Source organism: Argiope bruennichi, chromosome 9, assembly GCF_947563725.1.
Source record: "Argiope bruennichi chromosome 9, qqArgBrue1.1, whole genome shotgun sequence".
In the NCBI taxonomy this organism is placed as follows: Eukaryota; Metazoa; Arthropoda; class Arachnida; order Araneae; family Araneidae; genus Argiope; species Argiope bruennichi.
In genome coordinates, this window is record NC_079159.1 from 123,741,916 (window position 1) to 123,768,344 (window position 26,429).

The 26,429-nt window shown below is 30.6% G+C and overlaps 2 protein-coding genes across 2 annotated transcripts in view; one reads left to right on the top strand and one right to left on the bottom strand.

Moving 5' to 3' along the window:
• Positions 1-26,429, top strand: part of LOC129984069 (40S ribosomal protein S13) — a 327,741-nt gene that overhangs the window by 145,138 nt on the left and 156,174 nt on the right. The gene's annotated exons all lie outside the window — the stretch shown is intronic.
• Positions 15,636-24,970, bottom strand: LOC129984059 (uncharacterized). The gene is made up of 5 exons (XM_056093827.1): positions 24,866-24,970; positions 23,582-23,696; positions 20,229-20,404; positions 17,964-18,126; positions 15,636-15,986 (listed from the first exon to the last, which is right to left on the bottom strand). Exons 1-5 carry the CDS (start codon positions 24,903-24,905, stop codon positions 15,761-15,763), a joined length of 720 nt encoding a protein of 239 aa, XP_055949802.1. The 5' UTR covers positions 24,906-24,970; the 3' UTR covers positions 15,636-15,760.

Sequence of the window (26,429 nt, forward strand, 5' to 3'; positions counted from 1 at the left end):
TCGATTGTCCTCAATATTCGGGTATTTGTTTCAAGCGTTTAAGTAACATTTCAAACTAAAGGCAATATTCAGCAATAATAACAAAATAAATTGAAGTTACATATTTTTAATATATTATCAAACAGTTGCATGCAGCTTTAAATATTTTTTCTGGATTCATTCCTTTATTTTATCTATTCCCTCCATAAAAATTTATTATGCATAAATTAGGATTTTCGAATTAAAATATTTGAATTTTAAGGATAGCAATATTTTACATGTAACTTACATTCTTGTCCTAATCCTAAAGTTGAAGGAATTAGAAAAATGGTCTGATGCATCTGGTCCCATTTCCTATGTAAACTGTTCTATATGTGTTTTTTAATGCCATGTATACAGCGACTTATGAAGATACGGGAGCAAATGCCAATTGGTTCTGATCAATCCTTAGAGAATTTTAAGAAAACAAAACAATAAGAAAAAAAATAAAATTAAAGTAAGAAATAAGCCACATTTGCAATAAAAGTCACTTGGATATGAAATGAAATGGAGCATTTTATAACATGATACTAATTTCAAAGTATCTTCTAAACTCTGATGCTTGCACATGCGAGGAATTTCCCCTGAAAACACCTCAAATACGAGGATGAGAAGTTGTTGCATAAGTAATCAGATTATTGTATCCTGGAAGACGAATTATTGGCTTTGCTGCCTAATTAATGGGATCATTCGCGATATGTCTCATACTCTAAACCATCTTAGCAAAAGAAATAAAATCTGTCTTTAAGAACTTGCATGTCAGAACATTTGAACTTAACGAAAATAATTCTTAATTCAAGAATCTCCTTCAAAAATGAATGGAATCATTAAAAATTTGGAATTATATTTAAACTTCCGTAAATTCTAATAAAACTTTTACATTTTTAACGTATTATCGAACAACTTTTTAAATTTACATAAGCTCCAAATGATAGTGAATCAAATTATTTCACTATCATTTGAATTAAAGACTTCAATATAAGAAGACTGAAAAGTTTTTCTTTTTGCATGAGAAAACTTTTGAATCCAATTATAGGTTTCTTCTTTCATGGACTTACCGGTGTAATATTCAGTTAAGGGTATACTAAAATTATCAAAGTAAACGCTGGTTGTACTAATGTAGCTGGTTGTAGTTGGTAATGGTAGATGCCCAAAACATACGAAATTAAAAGGAAATCATTCAATAATATTTTCCTCCGAATTTGTTGCAGAAAGTAAATTTTCTGTAATATCGAAAGCGTACCTGTTAGCAGTGAAAGAGAGTACCAAAACCTGAGTGTTAAAGCAATAAATACCTTAAACGAAACCAGACCTTGTATATTCGTCTCATAAGTATATTCATGACAAATAACGCTATCAGTTTGTCATGGCTCCAGACACGAGACTACTTCTATCTTCATTTGAACCTTAGCTTACAGACTTGACACCATAAACCTTCTGCGTATATCCATTCAACTGACAGGAAATCCCAGAGGGTTTCTCGTCAGTTCCTTTATGAACGAGTTCAGGGATATGCTGCGGTATTCTGCTAAAGGGTGGCTTTGAGATTCCCTCACATCTCAATAGTCGATTCTTCTGAAGAGCAACCGATAACATTTATCATAAAACAACACGAAATTACTTCAGATTTATTTTCATTTTTTCTCATGCTTGCTATATCTCAAATGCTATTTTTTAAAGTGGGATAAAATATGAAAATCAGTAATACTGCTACTAATGCTCTATTAAGATAATTCTTGTCATATAACTCTTAAGTTATTCCATTATTTATAGAAACTTGTCTGAGCGAAAGCAGAGGGAACTCAAAATGTAGAAATACATCAAGGGGAAATAAAATTGAAAATTTTAATTTAGAGCTACAATGCATTTCCAGACAACATTAAGGATTCATCGAATGGATACACAGCTTGTCATAGAAAGAACGGACTTTGGCTGGGTCTTTGCTTATAGTAAGCCACCAGGGAAATCGCGCCTCTATGTTGGACCTCTTGCTGGTCGGAAGATCTGCGCACTTGTTCAACTGACTCAAAAGACACGGCCGTTCATTAGAGAAAAATTCTTTCACCTTGAATTATATTAAAACAAAGTAACAAAATGCAGAAGAAAAAAATATCCACTGGAAACTCTCCTAGACAAAAAAAGTGCTTTCTCACAAATAAAATTATTGAACTCAAAGATTTAGTTCAACTTTCATGTACTTTTAAACATATCGAGGCATATTAAGGTATGAATTCGTACAAAATATCGGAATGAAAACAAACGACTTTTTTTTTTATCATTTCACAATATCACTCTTACTTTTTTATAGATTTTTAGCAAAAAATAACCCACTGAATCATTCATCAAATTCACTTGAATTGCATTTTTTATTTAAGACTTAGAATGAAATCGATATGTTATCGATCGGATGCTATTTCGATATTTAGACTATATAGATGGCCTCGACACTTGCTTTGGAGCCAATCTCAAAAAAGTGTACAGCCTTTCAAATAAATATTTTACTGAGACAGTCTTAAATTTTTTTTTGTCACGCTATTTATCTGAAAGGGTTTCTGTGCAATATAGTATAACTACTGATATATATATTTTGATGAACATGTGATGCCGTGTTGCCTAATAAGGTCCTGATAGGAGCAATCTAATCACGTGGACTGAAGTTTATTATTAGTCAGATAGCGATATATACTACCAAAGATTTTTTATATGAACTTATTATTTATCATATATTTTGTTTATCATTTATTTTATTGATATGAATCTGACTAAATCGTTGAGGAACAATTTTGTTGCAGTATCAGTTATTCGTATGATATATTATGCACTTGGCAACAATTTTAGGAATATTCATTATTAAATTCAATATCCAGAAAGTAGTTACAGTATCATTACATTAAATAAAACTGATTATTCTTACTAGTTTTCATTTGATTCGAATTACTTTGAGAATAAAATGCATTTAATATAGTTGGTGTAATTTTGAAAGTTAAAACTACTTATTTATTGAAGTGCTAAGGATCTAAAAACATTAAAACAGATGACGAAATAAAAGTTTTATTTTTATTGAAAACTCTTACTGGAATTTGTCTCTATAATCATTTGTTTGTAATCTAACTTAAAAATAATTCAGAGCTGTTGTTGCTATCATAGATAAGCCCGCTGACAAAGTCAGCGATTTAAGCCGAGTTTGCGCAGTGGCTTCTAAGAGTAAAGGCTCCTCAGCGCTCGAGAGCAAAGATCTGACTTTTAGCTCATATGAAGATGACACTCACACACTAGCTTGCACAACCCCCTTTTACAAAGGGGCTCTTTCACACACCTCACACAGATAGCCCGCAGGGTAGACATGCCCGAACCAGGACTCAAACCCGGAACACCCTGATCACGGGGAAGTCGAGATACTCCTAGGCCAGGACGCCGGCAATAATTTGGAACTAAACGTCGTCGTCGTAAACTGTATAAATACCCAAACGAGAATAATAATAATAATTAAAATTTGTTGAATCAGTTCGAATGTGACATACAACAGCGATTTTTTATACACAACAATAATTTGGATCACAACTTTGAGGAGATTTTTCATGTTTAACCCATTATAAAGCATTATGAGTTTCCTACTTCAATGCAAAAATAATGTTTTTATTTTTTGGGAGACTTACATCGTTTACCATTTCTAGTCCTCAGTTTCATAATTTAATTTTTTTTAATAATTTTTTTATTGGTCCTTTGAATAAATCCTCATTCGGAAATGGTTCAGTCTGTTCAGAATAAATCCAAACTCGGAGATTCAGTAACTTTTTAATATGACTTCCACGGCTGAAATCCACACCTACTGAAATTATTCGTTTCGGAAGCTATGTTTCGAATTTTAAATTGTGCTAGGAAAAAGGACTGACACAATTATGAAAGAAAGAAAATTATCTTCAATAAAAAGAAGCCTTTCTTTTTCTTTCGGAATAGACAAAAACAGGCATTGAATTATTAGAAGTATTCAGAAGATAGCGATAGCACAATGAACTTATATATGCGAGTATATGATGGATATTTGTCTAATATAGAATAAGTATTTATGATACGTGTCGATGATTAAACGTGATTATTATCATCGGCCTCAATGATAACTTAATAGACGGCACCTAATCATAAGGACCGAATTTTATTACTGACCTGATGAATAACACGTGGTCAAATCATCGATGATTATTTTTGCTGCATTAACCGTCGTACGTCTGATGAAGTCATTTGTCCCCTTATGTAATAAAACTGGTAATTGAAGGTGAATGTAAGAAAAATTGTCACAGTTATGCTAAATAAAAATGTTTTTTTCTTCACGAGTTTTATTTTTTTAACTACATATATTATCTTACATATAAAATATGCTTCATACTTGTGGTGCAGAAAATTAAAGTTACAGTGATAATAATGTGTTTTTTTTAATAATTGTATATATCAACTGATTTACAAACTCCATGTTTCGTTATATAAATAACAAAGGACTAGACAGAGATGTTTTAATTCTTATAATAAAAAGAATTATCGTTTGCTTATAAAATGCCCAGTAAAAATGTCTAAAAAAATCTTCTACATAATTTATATTCATTACACATTAAGCCTTGATTTGAAACAAAAGTTATCTTATTAGGCAAAACGAAAAAAAAAAAAAAAAAAAAGTAAAAGAAAAGAAAAGAAACCTAATATTTGCAAACTATAATATCACTACTCCTTTATTGGTTCAAAACAAATTAAAATCCTTGATTAGGAAAGTCTTTTGATATGAATTGATCTTATTTAACAGAAGAAAAACGATTAAAAAATTTGATGGAAACAAGAAATAAGTTTGACTTAAGTTTCAATACTGAAAATTACGTTTGCAAATAATTATTAGGAATATTTTTAGATCACTTGAATTTATTAAATATTCAAGATGATTTAATTTGTAGCAACATCATATTCAAAACTTTTTTATGTATAATTATTTAGGCTTAACATATATTTCACCTTCACGAATTTAAGTGTTGGATTGGGGAAATATACGGATTACAGTTAAAAGACGGGGGGTTAGGGAGGGTGCTTTGGCATTGGCCTGGCAATCATTTTATAGAGGTATGCCTCTGAATTAAGCTGTTTAAGCAATGTTAATGGTGAATGCTTCTAAACGATATTTTAAACGGTCCTCTAAGCGCAGAGCCAAAATATTAGATAAAACTGTAAATCTTGCCTGTTTCTGTTTTCTGCTTAGTTGTCACCTGACCGATACGATTCAATATGTCCAGTTTTCATCATTTTATATAACTTGTTCCCAATCGATTCCATATATGTCTTTGTCCACAATATTCCTTCCAATTGTGGTTATTTAATCAGAGATAATTTTTCTCGAGAATTCTACTTCTCATAATTCTTTCTTAAATATTTCTTTAATATTACTTTTATTATTCTATCATAATTCTTACGTGTTCATTCAATTCTCAGCTTTCATTCTTATATTTGATGTTCTTTCAAAAGTCTTATGTATTATAGGCCGTGATACTTTTAATGTTAGATCAAAATTCTTACTTATCATTCAATTTTTACCTTTACCATTACATTGGAATTTTTGCCTTTCATTTCAAGTGCGGATAGTATTTTCCATATCGGAATGGAATTAAAAGAAAGATAATCAGGTGCACTACGTTCGCATCTCAGGGTTTCAAAGGAAATCTTTCCGTGCATTGTACAGATTCTCTATTTTCTCCTATCATCAGCACTTTATGCAGACTTTTATCTCATAATTTATTTTGCACTAGACGCCTTTGCCAAGCAGTTGATTCACAGGAATGAATGCTCGCAAAAATTCTCAATAATAATACAATTCAATAATTTTAAATATTTTAAGTAAATTTACTCTTAATGGGTTCTTTATCAAAATATTTTTAAATTTAAAATTTTGGTAGATATATAATTCATTCTGTTTTTAAAAGCCATTAGTAATTCTATTCATTTTACTATACATTTCTGTAGAGCTGGTTGTGTGTATTTAAGCCAAGGAAAGATGCTTTCTTGTCCTTTCTTATTTATTTTGCACACACACACATATAACAACACATGGACGATGACTTCACACATATAAGGTAACACATAATACTATATACAATTAAAGTAGAAATTGCCGCTAACAAAGAGCGAACGAATACTTCTTTTTGCCGCTAACAAAAGAGCGAGCGGTGCCTACTTGCACCAGTTACACACCAACTCTCAGGGTCAAGTGTCTATACAAACAGCTTAAGTGCGCTTTCCCCACATTCCTAACATACATATGGGTTAGCGCATACTGCGCCATCTATGTTCAGTATTAATCTTTACTGTATGAATACATATACAAAGAAACAAAAATACATATACAAAGAAACAAAAATACAAATAAAGTAATTAAATAAAAATAAAATATTATAAATAATAAAATTACATAAACATACTCCCACCCATCAAGAAGTCATTCTTGATGCACAGGTAAGATACACAGTTTAACTATAGACCTTTTAAAAAGCCCTTTCAAAGTTTTTAATGTAACTACTTTTATGGCCCCATCCTTACCAGGATGTATAGCTACAACCTTACCAAGAGGCCATATTGCTGGGGTAATGTTGTCTTCTTTAATAATTGCAATATCACCGATTTTAATGTTTGGATAACAATTTTTTCCATTTTCTCCTGTTTTGTTTTGACATATTACTTCAAAATCTACAACATACAATACAATTTAATACACATTTTTTAACCTATTCTTTTAACATTTAATATCCAAAATGTTCGGTGTAAAATACCCATTAACAAATTACCACATGCATGCAAATTTAAAATATGAAAATATTGTACAATCAGAATACTTAATTTATGCTGGTTAGGTAATATGATAGGATGTTTTGCATTAAACTGCAAAGATGCATTTTGAAGACGCCCTCCCACTCTGAGCAACCCGTCCTTATCAATGAATGGACAAAGTGCTGATAGTGGGCTTTTCTTTGGCATTGGTTGGTTTGACCTTATACAATTGATTTCAGCATCAAAAAATACAGTTTGAGCATATTTTACAATAATATTACGAGCAAAAATTCTTTCCTTTGAAGTTATAGGTTCAACTATACCTGTAGAATTATTAACTTTATCAGTTTTACAATTATTTATAAATCTAATACAAAAACATAATACATTTATTAACTTAGTATATGACGAGTATTTTTCAATTAATGAATCTATTAAGTCATTTTTCAAAATTGCAGCAAATACACATGCAGTTTTTTTCTTTTCCTTAAGGACAGAATCATTGTTTTTGAATACTGGTTGCTTTGGCCAGTCAGCCTCTGATGATGACAGGAAAGTAGGGCCCTCCCACCATAGACGACAGTCTGGCAGATCCTTAGGAGACAAACCTCTGGATCCTATATCTGCTGGATTTTCCTTTGACGGTACATACCTCCATCTATTTTGAGGGATGAGGTCCAAGATCTCTGACGTCCTGTTGGCAACAAAGGGCTTCCAATTTCGAGGAGGTGAAGACAACCAGGAAAGAACAACTTGAGAATCTGTCCAAGCATATATATTAATATCATAATCATGAAAAGTATTAATTAGAACAGATAATAATCGGGCTAACAGGAGAGCTCCATTTAACTCTAGTCGTGGAATGGATACAGGCTTTAGCGGAGCTACCTTGCTTTTAGCTGCTAAAATAGTGACTTTAGTAACACCATTATCAGCTCTTTGAACCGCATAAATTACACAGGCATATGCTGATTCCGATGCATCCGAAAATCCATGAAGAGTAATTTCCCTTTCTGTAGTTAGAAGCCATCTCGGAATAGAAATGTGACATATTTGCCGAAATTCCTTTTTGAATTTACGCCACTTAACTGCAAAATGTTCCGGTAAGGCACTATCCCAATCAAGTTTCAGCAACCATAACTGCTGATAAAAGATTTTTATTAATATTGTGCAAGGTGAAAGAAAACCCAAAGGATCAAATAGCCTTGCTGATTGTGACAGAAAAGATCTTTTGGTGATTTCATTCTCAAAATTAAAGTCAATTTTAAAAACAAAGCAATCAGTAGAAGAGTTCCAAATAAGTCCCAGAGTTTTAGAACAGTTTTCGGGATGAATTTCCACATTAGATTCATTAGCACTCAGGCATTCAGCTAAATTATTTAAGACATGTGGAGAATTAGAACGCCACTTTCTCAAGTGAAATCCTCGGACATCTAGAATTTCCGACAATTTTTGAATTAACGCGATTGCTTCTTCATTAGATTTTGCTCCAGCCATCAAGTCATCCATATAAAAGGAATTTTGAATTATTTTAGATATTTCAGGATTTATAATTTGAGAATCCAAGCCTATTTGATGTAAACATCTAGTAGCTAAAAATGGAGCGGATGAAGTTCCATAAGTTACAGTAGAAAGTTTGTATTCCTTAATAGTGGAATCAGGTGAATTTCTCCACACTATTTTTGCAAATTTTGATCTTCTGAATCAATTAAAATTTGTCTATACATTTGCTTTATATCGGAAGTGAAAGCAACTTTATTTAGTCTGAATCTGACAAGAATAGTAAATATATCTGGTTGCAATAATTTTCCTACCCCCAAAACTGAATTCAACGAATTAAAGTTAGGCGGTTTGCAGGATCCATCAAACACAACTCGAAATTTGGTTGTAATGCTGTCTTTCTTTTGCACAGCATGATGAGGAAGAAAGTAATCCGGTTTAGAAAAATCAAAATCTTTATTAGGTGACATATGCCCCAATTCTTCATATTCACTCATAAAACTCTTGTATTCCATTTCAAATTCTGAGTCAAATTTAAACTTCCTTTCCATAGCTAGAAGCCTAGAAATAGCCATTCCCTTTGTATCTCCTAACTGATTAATGTCCTTATAAACAGGTAATCTTACAACAAATCGACCCTGATCATTTATCCTGCAAGTCGATTTAAAATGATTTTCACAAAATTCTTCTTCATCTGACATAAGAAACCTTTTATCCGGCAACTCTTCCATTTGCCAAAATTTTTGCAAAACAGAATCAATGTTACAATCACTTTCAACGGAAATCAGATGCGATTGTGTGTACGATGATGAAATAGAATCTCTTCGAATCTGACCTGCGACAACCCATCCAAATATTGTGCTTTGCGCAATTGGTTGTCCTTCAGACCCACTGATTTTTCCATTACGAAGGATTGAGAAAAAGCAATCAGAACCTAAAATTATATCACATACTGATGGCCTTGAAAAATCTTCATCTGATAGAGGGATCCCCTTCAAATAATCTAACTCTTTAATGTTAATATTCTCAACTGGGATTTGAGAAGTAACCTTATTTAAAATAAAAGCATTAACTGTCAAACATTCTTCACTAAATCTTGACCCAATTTTTAAATTAACTGAGCCACGTGTGGTTCCTGCTTGAACCCCACTTATCCCACTTAGATACACTCTAGCATTCTTTCTTTTTAGTCCTAAAATATTTATTACATTTTCACTGACAAAACTGGACTCCGAACCACTATCCAGTAAAGCTCTGAATAAGAAAGAATCACCCCCACTATTATACAGTAAAACCTTTGCCGTGGGAAGGAAGGTTATAAATTTGGAGCTGTTTAGACATGTGCTAGAACTAACAGGCCTTTGAGGTTCCACTGATTTATTGCGTTGCGTTTCTCCCCCTTGGCGGATGTCGTCTTCGGAGGGGTGTTTTGGGGTTTGATCGTTAGGTTCGGGTTCGGATTCTGAAACACGTGTACTATTTACTACCCTTTTAACATCTTCATGCAAGAGTGAATTATGGTTTACTTTACATATGGTACACTTTAAATGGCTATTAGTGCAATCCTTAATTTTATGAGAATTCAAACATAAAAAGCAAAGATAGTTTCGCTTTACAAAATTCTTCCGAGCATTCAAATCCATATTTCTAAATTTAATACACTTAAACAATTTATGCATTCCCGAACATTTCAAACAATTTTTATCACTTTTATTTCTTTGAATATTTTCACATGCAACAAAATTAGACTTAGTAGGAATTTTAGCATCAGATTCATTATAAACCATTAATTCAAGAGATGAACATCTGGTATTTAAAAATTCCAAGAATTCTTCCCACGTAGGAAATTCTATTTCTGAAGTTTTCACGGACCAAAGTCTTCTTGTTTCAGGATCTAATTTTTGCAATAACAAATGAATTAGCCATGGATCTCTGCTAGATGCCTCTTCTCCTAAAGATTTTAACCCTCTCAACACCTCATCACTCGTGTCAACTATATTTCGCAAATTCGTTGAATTGGCTTGAGAGATGCCTTTTTGTTCTAAAAATGTTTTGATTAATGCATTAATTATTTTCTTCTTCTTATCATACCTGTCCATTAATTTTCCCCATGCTTCTTCATAGGAATCATTGGACAACGGTATGTGCTTAATTAAAGAAGCGGGTTCATCAGACAACAAACCCTTTAAATACTGAAATTTTTGGCTATTGCTTAGTGAAAGCTGCGAATGAACTGTGGATACAAATAAATCTTTAAAGTTCATCCAATCTTCAAATTTACCAGAAAACACTGGAATAGTAAGTTTCGGTAAACGAAAATTCGAAATAGATTGCACTGAAGAATTTTGTGTTACAACAGAAGTAAATTGTGATGTATTAAAGACATCAATTTTATTTTGAAACTTTAATTTCAAGGAAAAATATCTATTTTCGAATTCCTCTATTTCAGAATCCTCAATAGTTAATTCTGAATCTAATTTTTCGAATTCTTTCAAAAGTTCTTCTAACCTCTGCAAACGAATCACTACCTCATTTCTTGATTCCAATTCATCTGCAGAATGTTCTAATCTAGTTAAGGAGGCCTTAACCTTGCCTCTTGCTACTTTAATTTGCGTTATGTGTTCCTTATATCTTTTCGGATCGTCCATGTTGAAAAGAAATTATATAACAAATCGTTTGCGAAACGGAACCGAAACTAAAGCAAATTATGTTCGCTCGCAATTCGAGAACTTCTTATTAACTCTTCAGATGTTCTTCTCTTTAAAAACATCAAATTAATAATCAATAATAATAAGAAACAAACGAAAGAAACTTATCTGTTTCTCATGCTGACATCTCGTCGGTGCCTCCAATTTTTATATGTAGAGCTGGTTGTGTGTATTTAAGCCAAGGAAAGATGCTTTCTTGTCCTTTCTTACTTATTTTGCACACACACACATATAACAACACATGGACGATGACTTCACACATATAAGGTAACACATAATACTATATACAATTAAAGTAGAAATTGCCGCTAACAAAGAGCGAACGAATACTTCTTTTTGCCGCTAACAAAAGAGCGAGCGGTGCCTACTTGCACCAGTTACACACCAACTCTCAGGGTCAAGTGTCTACAAAAACAGCTTAAGTGCGCTTTCCCCACATTCCTAACATACATATGGGTTAGCGCATACTGCGCCATCTATGTTCAGTATTAATCTTTACTATATGAATACATATACAAAGAAACAAAAATACAAATAAAGTAATTAAATAAAAATAAAATATTATAAATAATAAAATCACATAAACAATTTCCTTTATTTTCTTACATTCAAAAAAAAAAAAAAAAATCGGCACATTCTGCAATTTTTTGTCTTTTAAAAATGCAACTTAATTTAAAACATAAAACAATAGAAAATAGGGCATTCTTTTCATGTTAATACTATTTTAAATATAAATATGGAAGATTTTTTTCTCAGAATTAATATATTGCTCGCTTTCATGAAATCTGTTGTACCAACAATGCTTTGTGTTAAGGACAAAAGTTGATGTTCACTATTTTGCACATTTCATCATTTTTTGCATTAGTAATAGAAAGAAGTCCAGAAGTCTTATGTATTATAGTTCATGATACTTTTAATATTCTATCAGAATTCTTAAGTGTTTTTGTATTCTTGTTGTGAAATATGCTTGAAATATTATTTTTAATTGATTTAATATGAACACAATTATGTCTTAAATTAATATTATTGAAAAGACTATTTTTTAAAATTGTTAGAGGATGTAAAAAATTCTTTTTCTATTGTAATATTTTCGGAAGCTATCGCGGAGAAATTTCAAAATTTTGCTTAAATTTTAATTAAAATTCCGATTTAAGTTTCAAATAAATCACTCCGAGATGCCCACTCCTACCCTGCAAAGTGTGCATGTCTCAAATTTGGTAGCACCAGATCAACCAGTAGAGCGCCAACACACCAGCTCAAGGACATTTTTATTGTAAGTGAAGAATTGCATTTCTTGATAGTGACAAACAAAGGTTTCATCACATTCCTGTCGACCGAAACGAAACTATCAATTTAAATTTATTTTTAAAAAAAACTTTTCGAGCAATAAAATAATACTGGAAATCATCGCTTTTCCTAAATGATTTTATATTTTTAAATTTAATACAATATTAATATCATTATATGCCGATAAAAACTGCAATTACAAAGTATTTGCAGGGAACGATTTTAATTTATCAACAAGACATCAAACTATTTTTACCTTCAAATACGAACAAATAGATGTTATTATTTCCTAGTCTTGAGAACGAACGTCATGATAGTTGCTATCAACTGATAATGTTCAGGTTGTTATTTTGTGTATTGATTGTAAAATTCACGAAAGATGATTGGCATAGATGAAGGCATAGAATTGTAATTGATCATTATTAAGCTAACATAGATTCATCAATATCTAGAATAATTGAGATAGTTAACAGTGCAGACACAGGCGATTCAGAATCACATAGCTATAATATACTGAATCAGAAATGCTTTCCAGATACGGCAGATGACGTAGTACATACTCGCGATTCCCGAATATTTCTTAAGGGACTCTTCAGTTCAACATTCTATGGCGAGAGTCAATATTCACAACTTTAGGCTTCCGAGCTGTCCACGAGAACAGAGAGTGACCATAGCTATAGAATCAAAGTTTAGATCCAATATGTGTGGTTCACATGCAGAAAAATCCTTTTCTTTCTTCAACATATATATAATTAAGAGATAATAATTTGACATTTACTCGCTCACTCTCCGTATTTTTTTTGTTTTGTTTGACACAAAGTATATGTGGAATGAATTTTCAACGGGCTGGACATTTTTCTTTGTCGTTCCTATCAAAATGCATGGGGCATTTCGATATAATTATGAAATGTTTTTCTACCTTCAGCATAAATTATACTTTTGATTGGCCGAGATTATACTCACTTAATTGCTTAGACACTAGTTAATAATCACACTTTCTTCAATTTAGCATCTGTGGAGTCACTAATTAAATATATAAAAAACAGAATTTACCATTGAAAATTAGAAAATGTTTAGGAATCCCAGGCACGAGCAAAGCCATCTATAGCATCTGGCTCCAGCATTACCATGGAATTTCGAGTCTACTATAATCTATACTTAATATACATACTATTATAGGTACGTTTTGTGAACTTGGTTCTGGGACACACCTTTGAGTGCTTGCATCTGGGCACTTTATAAAATTATACACAACAGAGATTTAAATATGTAGATACAAATTATGTCTATATCGATAGAACTGGTGAAGTTAATTATTACTTAATGTGATACTCAAGCTAAACACACAACCTGAAGACTCATGAAATGAATTGATAATGCTTCAGTTCCTGAAAGGTACCTGATACACAGTATCTACCGTATAATTCCATATGAAAACATTGAAAAGAGTTAAATTAGAAGATCAGATATAGGACGGTAATTTTCTAATAATTCTTCATGAGGTCACACCTATAGCAACCTATTGAATTCTAATAATAATAATAATAAAGAAATGCTGAGAAACAAAACTTTAGAAGCCACGCTGATAGTAATGCTCGCAAGACTATTTGGACCCTCTTTGTATACGTTTACTTATGGCTAAAAAAAGGTTTTGAATTCCGATTTTTCTATTGTCTTTATTACTTGCATCTATCTACAGCGGCAATCTTACGATTACTACTCATCTTGATACATATTGCAAGTTAACCCATTAGCTGTCAGGGTCCATTTGGGGATTTTGAAATTTTAAGTACACAACTGGGCGCCAAAAATATATTTGGTACTCCTGATACTTTAGTTTCAGTCTCTATATGTTAGTCAACATTGTGTGCAGCAGAAAGTGTGTATTCTGTGCTTCCTTTCTTTACAACAAGCGAACAAATTTGAAATTCGTCCGTAAGCTGAATGTAAGATAATTACCTTGTTTGAAGCATTATATTTCTGATTTGATTTTTATTTTATAATGAAATTCCGCTCATAAATCTTAATATAGAGGCAATAGTAAAGATCTGTTACTTACTCAGATTTTTTTTTATTGAAAGCATTTTATTCTTCATTTTCTAACGATAACCTTTTTCAAAAATATCAAATATATTCAAAACAAAACATAATCTGAATATAATTATATTGTTACACAACTTCTTGTACATATATGCAGCCAAATATTAATGTGACTACGTTCGGGATGAAATTTTAGAAAAATATTCGGAAAAAGTTATATTTTTGAATATTTGTATAAAAAAGATTGGAAAACATGTATGAAATCGAAACATACTAATTAAATGGTATAAGTTTTTTAAAAATTGGAAAAAGAGCTTTTTTTTTGGAGGGGGGAGGCTAAATAAGAGGTATAAAGAAAAAATTCTCCTAGTTTAGAAATTAATTAAATGATTGGCTTAAAATTTCATAGATAAATTAATAAATATATTATCTAGTTCCTAACCAAAAAAAAACTATGTTGCATTTCTATCCATTTTTTTAAATATTGGGATTCGATTGACAAATAACACGAAATTTTCAGTTTTTTCCCACAATGTGGAGCATTAAAATAACTATAACATATTTCTAAATAAAATTATTTTTCGGTTCAGTTATTATGCCAAATTTGAACAAAAATATGTATTAGATTTTAATCAATGAGAGTTTCCGTAAAACAATCTTTATCAAAGATTAGAATTTGCGAAAATAGCATCTAGAGATGTAAAGCAGCATAAAAAATATAAAAAAGAGTGAAACTTCCCCAAAATTAGATATAGATACGGAATTCTAATGGTTTTATAAAGATACCTGTTCAAATATTAAGGATATTAAATAAAAATAATTCATAATTTCGCAAAAAAAATAAAATAAAAAATGACGCATTTTAACCAATACAATGGAACAGTTTTCTGCTTCGTGACCACTCTAAATGGGGGATGATGGGGTATTAGCTGCAGCATAGGCATTAGAAGTATTTGTTTTAAGGCCTATGCTCTATACTTTGTTCAATGACAATTTTCTGGCGATAAACGAATTTACAATATTGGTAAATAAGGGGGCCTCGAATTCTCAGGTATATGAGTGTCAAAATCAAATTTGACATTTTTTTCCTTTTAAATGAGCATACATTAAGTCTTCAGAAAGCTGAAAGGAAAAAAAGAAAAATGCTAGTCACTGTTCTCAAAGGAAAAACAATCTTTTAAAACTATAATATAAACTATAAAAATATTTTTAATCTTTATTTAGTATAAAATTCAACTTTAAGTACAAAGTGCACCCTTTTTATTTTGTGAAGAATCAAATCTAATGTTTTAAAAATATTTCAGAATTTATTGAAATGTTTTACAAGGTATTCCTTTAATTGAAATTGAAAATATGAAATGTATTGTACAGATGCAATTATTGTTGAAAAAAAAATAAAAATAGCATCTTTACTAGAAAAATGAATTCGTTTCTAGCAATTGCTTCACAAGTACTTCTTTCCCTGTTACCAATTTCAAGGAATCCAGCAGTTCCAAAATATCAATACGAATAGAAACTGGACACTGGTCATCCAAGCTCCCAGCTTTCTCTATGAGTTCTATGGTCGTGTCTTTGGCCAAAGAACTGCACATCTCGGTAAACTTCTCCAGGAAGCAATTCATATCAAATAACACATGCCTAAAAAATTTCAAAATAAAAAAAAATAATTAAATAAATAATAAATAAAATAAAATAGAAATAAAAACAAAGTTTTTGATGACTATGATGATTGTGAAAAATAAATCTTATTAACTTTTCTATCTCGAGATTAAAAATATTTGGCTTAATTTTTTGATATAGAAAAATGTGCAGTATCATTAAAATTACTTTTACGCAGTGAAACGTCTTGAAAATATTTAGATTATTAAAAAAAAATCGAAAATTAGAAACCTTTCAAATACAGAATAGTAAAAGGCATACAAGAACTGAGAACAGAAGGAAATTATAGAATAAATAATGTATAAATTTCAAAGAACATTTTATTCGAAATCTTATTTAAACGTATTTCTCGATCTACAGTAGCTTCTTTTAGAACTGTTACAAACTATAGAAGTTGACTACAAAATTCTATTGCTTTTAAAAGATGCAAAGACAGTGAACGGCTTGTCAGTAAAATAAGGTGGTATTTACCCTGGACCTTGCAATATTGGCTAAAATTTTGGTATTACCGATTAAGGATCCAAACCACTCATCTGTGCACTGCCATTCTCATAGCAAAACAACCGGATACTGTGTGGCATTTAGCGGAGTGTTCCTACCTTGAAATTTCTCAACTCTCAAGCTAGCACTTTTAAATTGGTCAGTGGTAGCGTCATTTTCTTTTGGCATGATACTCTTTATGAAAAAAATGCGGATATCACGATCCATACGTACAAAACATTTTTCATACAATTTGCATAGAGATAATAATTTATTTTTATTATTGTTTAAAAATTAAAATAGGTTTTTCCAAATTCATTTATCTGTTTTGCCTTACTTTGTGTAAGTTATATCAAAAGAAGTCGGAAAAGATTAAACATGAGGAATCTTCATGTTTTACCTTTTCCAAGAATGGAAGCCTCGAATTATGTGCATGAGCACTCTACTTAAAAACCAAAAGGAGCTGGCGGAAAGATTTTTGGTTTGGCTCAAGCATTTCAATTTTTGATGAAATGCAGAAGAGAATATCAGCTCTTTCGTTAATTTGTGAACGTGGCAACTGAAAAACACAAAAAGCCAGCTTGTTTTAAATGTGTGGCTTTGTAACTAATTCGTAGGACTTGAATCAAAATTTTGAACTCCATCACTATCTTGGCTGATTATTAGCTACTACGCAAGTGAACACGCTACTACAGGAAAGCAGAGACTAAATGGATCAATTTTAATACATATCCTATGACAAATGCGATCGTATTACTACTGATTTCTGCACAAGAAGCATCGACATGGTACTCATTCTACTAACAATGACTATATGTTTCTCTTGAAATAAAGATCGTTATTCAGATTTAAAAGTGCAATGGATTGGATGGAAATCGGTCATTCACCGTGGATATGTACTACATTTTGATCCGATTGTTCAAATGATTTAGTATAGTTTAAATATACTAACGTCCCATTTGAGAAGCAGTACGAAGGCCATTTTAATAAGGATCTAGTTTAAAGTTTGAGCTCGGCTCAGATAAAGAGGACGACACCTGAGCTGGTACTCCCTCTTCAAGTATTTACATCATACCAAACAGAGAACATCTGGCTTCCGACTCCATACTTAAGGTACTCCAAGCCGGTAAGCACAACGGATCTTTAGTGGGATTGGGCCTCGAACTTGGAACTCCCTACCTTCCATGCCGAGGCCTTACCACTAAGTCACCGTGGTCTAGCACTCAAGAGGAAAGGATCCAAAGTTCAAATCTCTTAAATATTCAAACACAAAACGTGTCATATATTGTTTGCAAAATTCGGCGGGAGGAGCGTCCATCAGCTTTTCAATAGGCTCACAAATTTTTCAGGCGAATATTTTTACATTACTCCAAAAAGATTTAAGAGATTCGTATATCTATCTGATAAATGATGAGGATTTATTTTATTACACACAATGTTACAAAAATGAACTACATACGTGCGAGACATACTTACAGACAGTAAGAATATAAGAAGTTCTCACTATCCCTTCCTTGCAGCTTTGTATTTAAATGAGTTCGGATATGATTAAAAGCGTTATCCGAGTAATCTCGGCAGTACTGCTTTTTATCATTAGTATTGAATATTTCAGAATAACAAGGTATGTCTGGCACAAAATCTAAAAAAAAATGAATGAAAAATAACTATTTATCTCATTTTAAGTTATTAAACAACATTTATTAAAACAAATGACAATCACTTTATTTGATTAGATATATTTAAAAATATGATATTAATTTTTTATTACTTTCAGTCTGTAAAGCAATGAATGGAAGTATCATTTAGAAGCATTTTTTGTTGTGTTTACATAAAATATTAAAAATATTTCTTTCAGAATCATTGTTTAACTGCTATTTCATGATCATTTATTTTAAAGCATAAACAAGCACAGGATATTAGTTCTTAAAGTTTTCGAATTGAAAATAATTTGAAAATAAAAAGATTGGTATCTCTAGTGATAAATAATCAGAAGTATTTTAAACATCACAGCTGATCTTAAAAAATGGGGTATTCATTTCGTTTCAGGCATACTGATGCCGTCATGTATTATTTCCAAAATTCAAAAGTTTAAGTTTAATCTACTGTTTTTTGTTTCCCTTAAATTTGCACAAAAAGGATAAAAACTATAATGAAGGATAAATTATGAAGTGCTTTTAAAGTTGTTTAAATAAATCAATTATATCATTATACTGAAAAATTAATCATTTCTACAGAAAAGTTATTCGTTTTTTTTATAAATGCAGATAATTTATTTGAGAAAAAGTAAGAGCCTTCATGAGTAACAAAATCAGTATGTAATCAATCACTAAAATATGAAGTCCGCTTTAAAATGTATATACTTCCTCTAAAAGCATTTGCATAACAAAATCTAATATGTAGTATAAGACCAATTAATATTAGAAGCAAATAAATGCAACGTCATTTATTCAAAATAATCATTGGTTTAAGGTAATGAATGCATCCCCCAAAAGTCCAGAATTTACTAAATACTGATCAGAGTATCAATTTGCAAATTATTAAAACTTCTTTTTCAAGCAATTCGGATTGAAACGAGAACTTCAAACCTGATAGTTTCAATTCAATATTTTCTCAGCTATGAAATGTGAAACTCAACTACGAAACTCATTCATATCAACTCTCTATCAATTTTTTCAAATCTTTCAGTTGTGAAACTAATTCATAACAACTCTCTATCAACTCTTTCAACAATGAAACTCATTCATATCAACTCTCTATCAATTCTCTCAACTATGAAACTCATTCATACAGGAAGTTTGAAAATGGTTAAGGCTTCACATAATGTACCAGATTTTCCTTATTGTGCTATATATATAACATTTTTAATTCTTATGCAGTATTAATCAGAAAAAAATTGTCATTGAAATTCTGTTATTCATGAGAGTGAGCCAAAATGCTTAAGCAACATATTTGCATTTAAATAATTTCATTGCAGAATATTTAATTGCCGCTAACATTGAAAATCGAATTCTGGGTGACTTTTCCTCACATGCACGAAGGGAATGGGATGGATTAAGTGTAAAAACTCTTGGGTTGCTGATTGATCCTGGTATCCTTCTTTTTTAGCAAAAGAAGTTCGCTGACCTCTAAAAATGCTTAAAGAGCCGAAGAAAATACCAGGCTGCTCGAAGCATCTTTGAGGACATCTCACAGATATTTTCTTCACAGTTGAAGGATTTCCATTAGGCTTAGCATTGTCCAAGAGAATTACTATCCTTTCAGGGAACTCCGTGATAATGCCGTGTTTAACCCTGAGCAATGGGTTGCCATAGTATGTGAGCGGCTCGGAAAAAAATATTAGTTCAATAAGTTGCTTGAAAAACATTTATCTGCCAATAAAAATGTTGCATTTATACAGTTAATTTGGATGACAAAGTAATCCTCCCATCAATATCGAAGTGAAATTTTGAGGTGTTTCTTTTTGTTCCAGCCATTTTATGTGTAGAGATCTTTCTTATAGAAAAAGAAACCTAACATCATTTTTCTGACCTTCATGGCAGAGTGATTTTTTAAAAATCTGTAAATGAAGGAGCTAAATGCAAGTTATAACATCCTCTCTCTCTCTCTCTCTCTACACACACACAAGAAAATAATAAAAAAAAAACAGCGGATATTTTATATTTGGCAGAAAATCAGCAAGATATCTAAAATTATATTTAATTTAGAATTTTAACAATATTGGACAATATATATATTACTGACTTGCATGAAGTTCAGAGTCTTCTTGACAAATCTCTGTTGTCACGTCGATCATCCTTTGTGCATCTTTCAGCTGACGCCGAAGTCGAATATAGTCATTTTCAGTAAAGTAATCAACATCTTCTGCGCTGCAGTTTCTTGCGGATTCGTCTATACATTGCTTCGTTTGATTCAAGTGACTTGAAAATAACAGATAACAAGGGTCAGCTTCAAAACTATTTGATTCGATCTGCTAAACAATAATAATTTGAATGATAAATAAAACTGATGGAGCATTTTGTTATTGGTTTTATTTTTTTAGTTAAATCGAAGCAATCATTTCTCCATCTTATTTAACATTTCATTGATATATGTTTCTGTTACAATTTTAAAAAAAATTTCGCTCCACATTTCTTACTTTTCAATTTTACGAAAAAAAAGAAAATTAGCTTTAATTATTTCTATGCATGCACATGTACACTGTTATTATCTCTATTGAATATAAAGTTTCATACGTCACATCTTCCCACTTGCTATTTTTATTTTTTTAAAACTTTATTTGAAAAGTTGTTGCAAATTTGGAAGGTTTGTCTGTTACTTAGTAATGCTCCATTTCAAATTACAGAAAATCTGTTTGAGTAAAAATCACTCATTATGAATCGTAGCCAATCAAAGAGGGCCACTATAGACAGCATGCTACCTCCAACTATCTACACCACACTAGCACTATAATGTTAGTGATTCAGTATACATTCTGCAAAAAGTCGAAAATGATTATACTACTGATTTATGGATATATATTCTAATTCATTTCTAAGAAGGTGAGATTCCCATTCTTGTTATGAAAGAGGTTTCTAACCCAGGTCTATTGTAATCAGCCTAATTTCCCCATTGTAACCATTTCTTATCATCTTAGGTGTCATTAGTCTTATTCCTGGATTATCTCAAACCTCAATATAGTAGCTTCATTTAAATTTCGTTCGGATAAATCTCTCCTCAAAAATTTGGAGCTCATGATATCCTTTCGTAGCTACCTCACGAGTAGGTTTTAAAATTTCCATTTTGAAATGTTCAGTATCAGAAGTGGATATGCAATGGATTACAAAATTATTAATTATTAATATTAAGTTATTAACTGACTAAAATTTTTTCCAAACAGGAATGAGTCCTTATTCACATGCTTAGATATAACTCGAATAATAATAATCCTGTCTATAAGAAGTAGAGAAACATGAATGAGGATTCTAGTTAGGGTTATTAGCAGAGAGAAGATTATTTTTTCTCCTTTGTGAATCGAAAGTAGATGTCACAGAATATTTTAAGAAATTTGGCATAGAAGTGTAGGAATTTCACAATTTAAAATAAGAAATCAAATATCTTATCTTAATCTCTTCCAACACACAAAAATTAAAAGCATTTTCTTAACCTCACTTTTAAATTAATTAAAAAAAGATCTGATTTAAAGAATTAAATCAGATTTGATAAAAGATCTTTAAATGTTTTATCTCTAAAAAGTTTTATAACCTAAACTTTAAAAATAGGATTGATTTTTGAAAGTTTTTTTTTACATTTCGAGATTCAGATTAACTTCTAAAAATGGCGCATTAAAATTAATGTGTCTTAATTTCGATATTAAAAATATAAATTATGAGAGTATAGTTAAGTTTACGATTTTTTTAAAGCAAAACAAAGATAAATCTTAGCTTTTTGTTAAATTTTGGAATGCCTTATTTGAAAAACTGCTATTAATTCAAACTAAAATATTACAAATGCTCCTCATCTCTATGACTTTAGTATAATAATTTTAAAAAATTAACTTTCTTTTGAGAAATTTTTGTCAGAAAACATTTGAAATCTTCCTAAAAATAATTTTTGAGTAACAAGAAATTATAATCTCTCATGCTAATAGAAATTGCTGCTTTTCATCAGATTTTCTCTGCATGGGATTTTGCATTTAATTATGAATCAAAAGATGAGCCAATGAAAAATAGCAAATTTGGATCTTATTTCTGTAACAAGTTGAAAAAGATTTAAAAAATTAATCTAAAGAAATATATATATATATATATATAAAAATGGCTCCAACTAGCATTATTCGGTTATTCACATTACATGATTCCTTGTTTTCTAAGAATGTAAAAATCTGTTATTTGAAGATTCTAACTATTTAATATATTGCAATGAAATAATCACCTTAATTACTTTTGCAATAAAAGCACAATATAATAATAAAAATAATAACATTTAAAATATACAGTGTTGTGTTATGCCCTGTCAGAAAGAAGATAAATTCAATATAAAAATTCGAGAGGGAATATACTTCCACTGATTTTTATCATCTCTTAAATTTTATTTCAGTCTCTTAAATTTTTTAAAAAAAACTATGAAATTAAAAAAAAATTAAAGCATTAACGAATTGCAAAGTTTTGAAATACAGTCGTGGTAAAAAAAAATTGCCAAATTAATCGCAATTATACAGGACTGTACTGCAGATGCACTTATTTTTTTCAGGGATAAGGGATACTCTTTTAAAATTTTTGATAACATATATACAATGAAGATATCCCTTCTATAAATATTTTTTTGTGTCTAAGATCACAAGAAATTCATCCATTAGAGTTGCCCGCTGAATATTTCTCCCTAAAAGTCCGTTCACAATCGTTCTCTCGCTACCCATTTCTGCTTTCGTGGTATTTATATATGTACATCCGCAGTAAATTTACGAAACTGGAGAAAAAGGAAACTTCTGAATGGCTTTGCGAACAGAAAGATTTTAAGCATACACCAGTATGCTTAATTAAGTCTTATTTGAAATTCGATGAGATATGTTGTGCAATAAAAACGGCAATCAATCTCTGTTTAGTACATATATATTCTTAGCAGTTCTTTTGTACCTAATCCATCTGTAATCGGTGTGTTACAGAAAATATAAAGAAAGAATAAAAGAGAATGATAATTTATTCATAATTTTGGATTTCTTATTGAAACATTTTTGCTTACTCTATGCTTTTTTATTAACTGAGCTGTTTAACAATTTTTTATATTATATTTTATTATAACCTTCCTGAGCTAGAGTGCAGTGAGCATTTCTTTTTGGCCGATATTTGTTTGTAAATACATTTCTTTACTTTCCAGCTTTAAATATTGAAAAGGAATCGTAGATCGAACAATTATAGTTTTCAAGAATGGTTATGTGTATCTAGTGTTTCTAGACAAATGATACTTAATATTTGTAAAGCATTAATCCTCCCACTTCCTCAGTATATAGTGCATTGAATGGAAGTAACATTACACAATCATGAATAATTAATCACAAATTTTTAAAGATAAACTGATATTTAAGAAATATTTTATTTATTTATTTTTTGAATACGTACGTGCAAGCATTTTTAAATTCTTCTTCATTGCGTGGAAATTCACGAGGTATTATACTGTAGTAATTACAGTCCTGTTCAGCTTTGTACAGGCAGGCTTCTTCTGTACTTAACGCACCTGCAAATTTAATTTTCTTATGATTCTATTTCATTCATTTAATCACTCACTAGTCACGTATCATTCATATTTAACTTCGTGATGTTTCAAGATAAGAGATATTCTGATGTTCAAGATAAGAGATCATTTTTAAAATCATACCTATTTTATTTCCAATTCTCAGACATATTTTAATATAATTACTAATTTAAAAAGACGGCCGAAAAACCTTGTTATAATTTGAAATAAGTAATAAAATTCTCTTCTCCTTATAAAGACTCAAATTTAAATAATAGAATCGTTGTTTGTAATACGTTAGAAAAATTCAACCAAATGGTTTAATTGAAATAAAAAGAATTCATTTAAAAAGAAATTTCATTCAGTTAGATGAAGCGTATTTGCCAAAATACTAGTCATTTTATAACCGAATTCAAACAAAATTATAATCAGATTTCATTTAATCATTGAACAGCTGCTTTTGCTAAAACCGTTACTACCTACGCATAAATCACGTATTCAATGCATTCTACCAGTATTATTTTTGAATTCCGAAGAATGTAATTTGTGCATATGAAAAGGGAACTTAGTACAAACAAAGAATTTGCACAGTGTATTTAAAAAAGAAGCCAACAATACTTATTTTTTTTAAAGACCCGAGAGGGCGTTTCCTTTCATTTTCATCGTTTTCAAAATTATTTCTATATTTGAAATTTACTGCTTGAGTTTTTATTTGCTGTTTTGAAGCTTTTTCTAGGCGTAATTATAATCCTGTTGTGTAAATAATAATTTCAAGGAAACATCAAAAATATCTTATACAAAACAAAATAAAAATTCTTTCAAAAAGGCCTACAAATCTGGATAGAAATTAAGAAAAAGATTTGTAAACTGTTCAACCCGTATTCTGATATGTATCCGTTCTGCAATTATCACTTATGAAATGTGGCACACTTTTGTCAGAAAATTTCTTAGAAACTTAATTTAATTTTCTTTTCATTGATTAATAAGATATATGCATACATTTCTTGAAATGAGCTATTATTAAATTTTAAATTCAACTTTTAAAAACGTTCAATCTATCATTCATTGGGTAGTCTAGGTTACAGCTTCACTGCATTAGAATTCAAATTAAAACTAAAAAGAAAAAGAAATTGTTTAAAAAAAGTTGTGATCATCAATACGAGTTACTTTACCAAATATAAATCCAAGAAGGGACACCAAAAAGACGATCATTGTGTAACTTCTGCTGAGAGTACGTAATCCAAATATGGCCCTGAAAAATCCATTAGCTTCTTTTATACTACTTTAGGACGGATGTGTCATAAAAACAACTAGGAAACGGAAATCCTGATGCAGGAGATTCTTTTAGAAGCCATTTCTTAATGACTGAATACCTTAATTAATATTTCCTCATTTTGTTGGCTCAAGATGAACGTCAAAAGTTATTATTGTGTAAAATATTAGAAATATAATTCATTTCTAGTAATAACTTAGCAATAAAATGGAAAAGTTTAAAATTAAAGTTATGCATTACTGCATTAAACCTATGGAACATTCATATTATTCCTTATCTTAATGTTTGTTGATATATTGAAATCAGTTTATACTTTCTCGAAGTTTATTTAGACGAAGTATAGAGAAATTATTGTAATCGTCAAAAATTCGAATTCGAAATTTTGACGAATCTACATTTTAAAACCCCTTGAGTTCGAAACACACATTTTTGTCATTATGTCTGTTTGTCCGATTGTCTTTTTGACAAAGATTTCAAAAACGCTTTGAGACAGACAGATGAAATTTGATTCACGATCTGTACATCCATTTTCTAGATTTCCATCCAATTTTGAGCAATCTTCATTCATATCAAGTCTGTCCAGTTGTTCGAATGTAGCACGATAACTACAAAGTGAAGAAAGCTAGATGCATAAAATTCGGTACATAGATTTAACATCTATGAAGTACATTTCTATCAAATTTTAGCCAAATTCAATTAAGGGTTGTCCATCTATTGGTAATTTCAGAAGCTTGTAAACGCAATAATTCAAAAACACACTGACTTAAATATATGAAATTTGGTGTGAGATTTTGTGATTACAATTATAGTTTAGTGTCAAATTTAAACTTCAACCGGGTGGGAGAAACGAGTCTAAAGTACAAATTCTATTTTCGGACACTATTAATCGCATCTTAGGAATTAATTGGCAAAAATCTCGCCAAGGATGACACACGGTTGATTCAGTAAAAATGCTAAATTCACGCCAAAAGGTAATATTTCATAAAAGTATTATACTCCAACGTAATGCAAGGATTTCTTTAGGATAACACCATTATCACAGAATACACGAGAGTCTGGCTGGTTTTTTTTTCTTACTATTAGTAACATTCCATTACTAATGATAAGACACTGTTACTGATGACTTATACAAACGTAATATTATAGATATTATTATAGTTACTGATGACTCATACAAACTGACTGATACTAAAGCCTCTGGAGGAAATAGCTTAACATTTAATACAAATCTATAATTATAGTTTAAAAACAATATGCAAAATTTAATTTATGTACCTGTTTACATTCGCATACACACGAATAGAAGGAATTGAAATCATTTTCTGTTACATTGAGGTGAATGTTTGACACAGAACTATCATTCGTCGGCAGATTTCATCAGAAATCTACAATTTTATTATTGTAAAGAGGGCACATCAAGTTTAATTCACCAGACTGCTTGTATGTAAAAAATAGCATATATT

What these genes read in the sequence shown, in the direction of transcription:
- LOC129984059 (XM_056093827.1), bottom strand. Translation starts at nt 24,905, where the DNA reads ATGATCGTCTTTTTGGTGTCCCTTCTTGGATTTATATTTG. An exon ending in GAATTTAAAAATGCTTGCAC is followed by an intron (nt 20,405 to 23,581) that starts GTACGTATTCAA and finishes GTTATTTTCAAG; the next exon opens with TCACTTGAATCAAACGAAGC. An exon ending in TTCTTATATTCTTACTGTCT is followed by an intron (nt 15,987 to 17,963) that starts GTAAGTATGTCT and finishes GAAATTTTTTAG; the next exon opens with GCATGTGTTATTTGATATGA.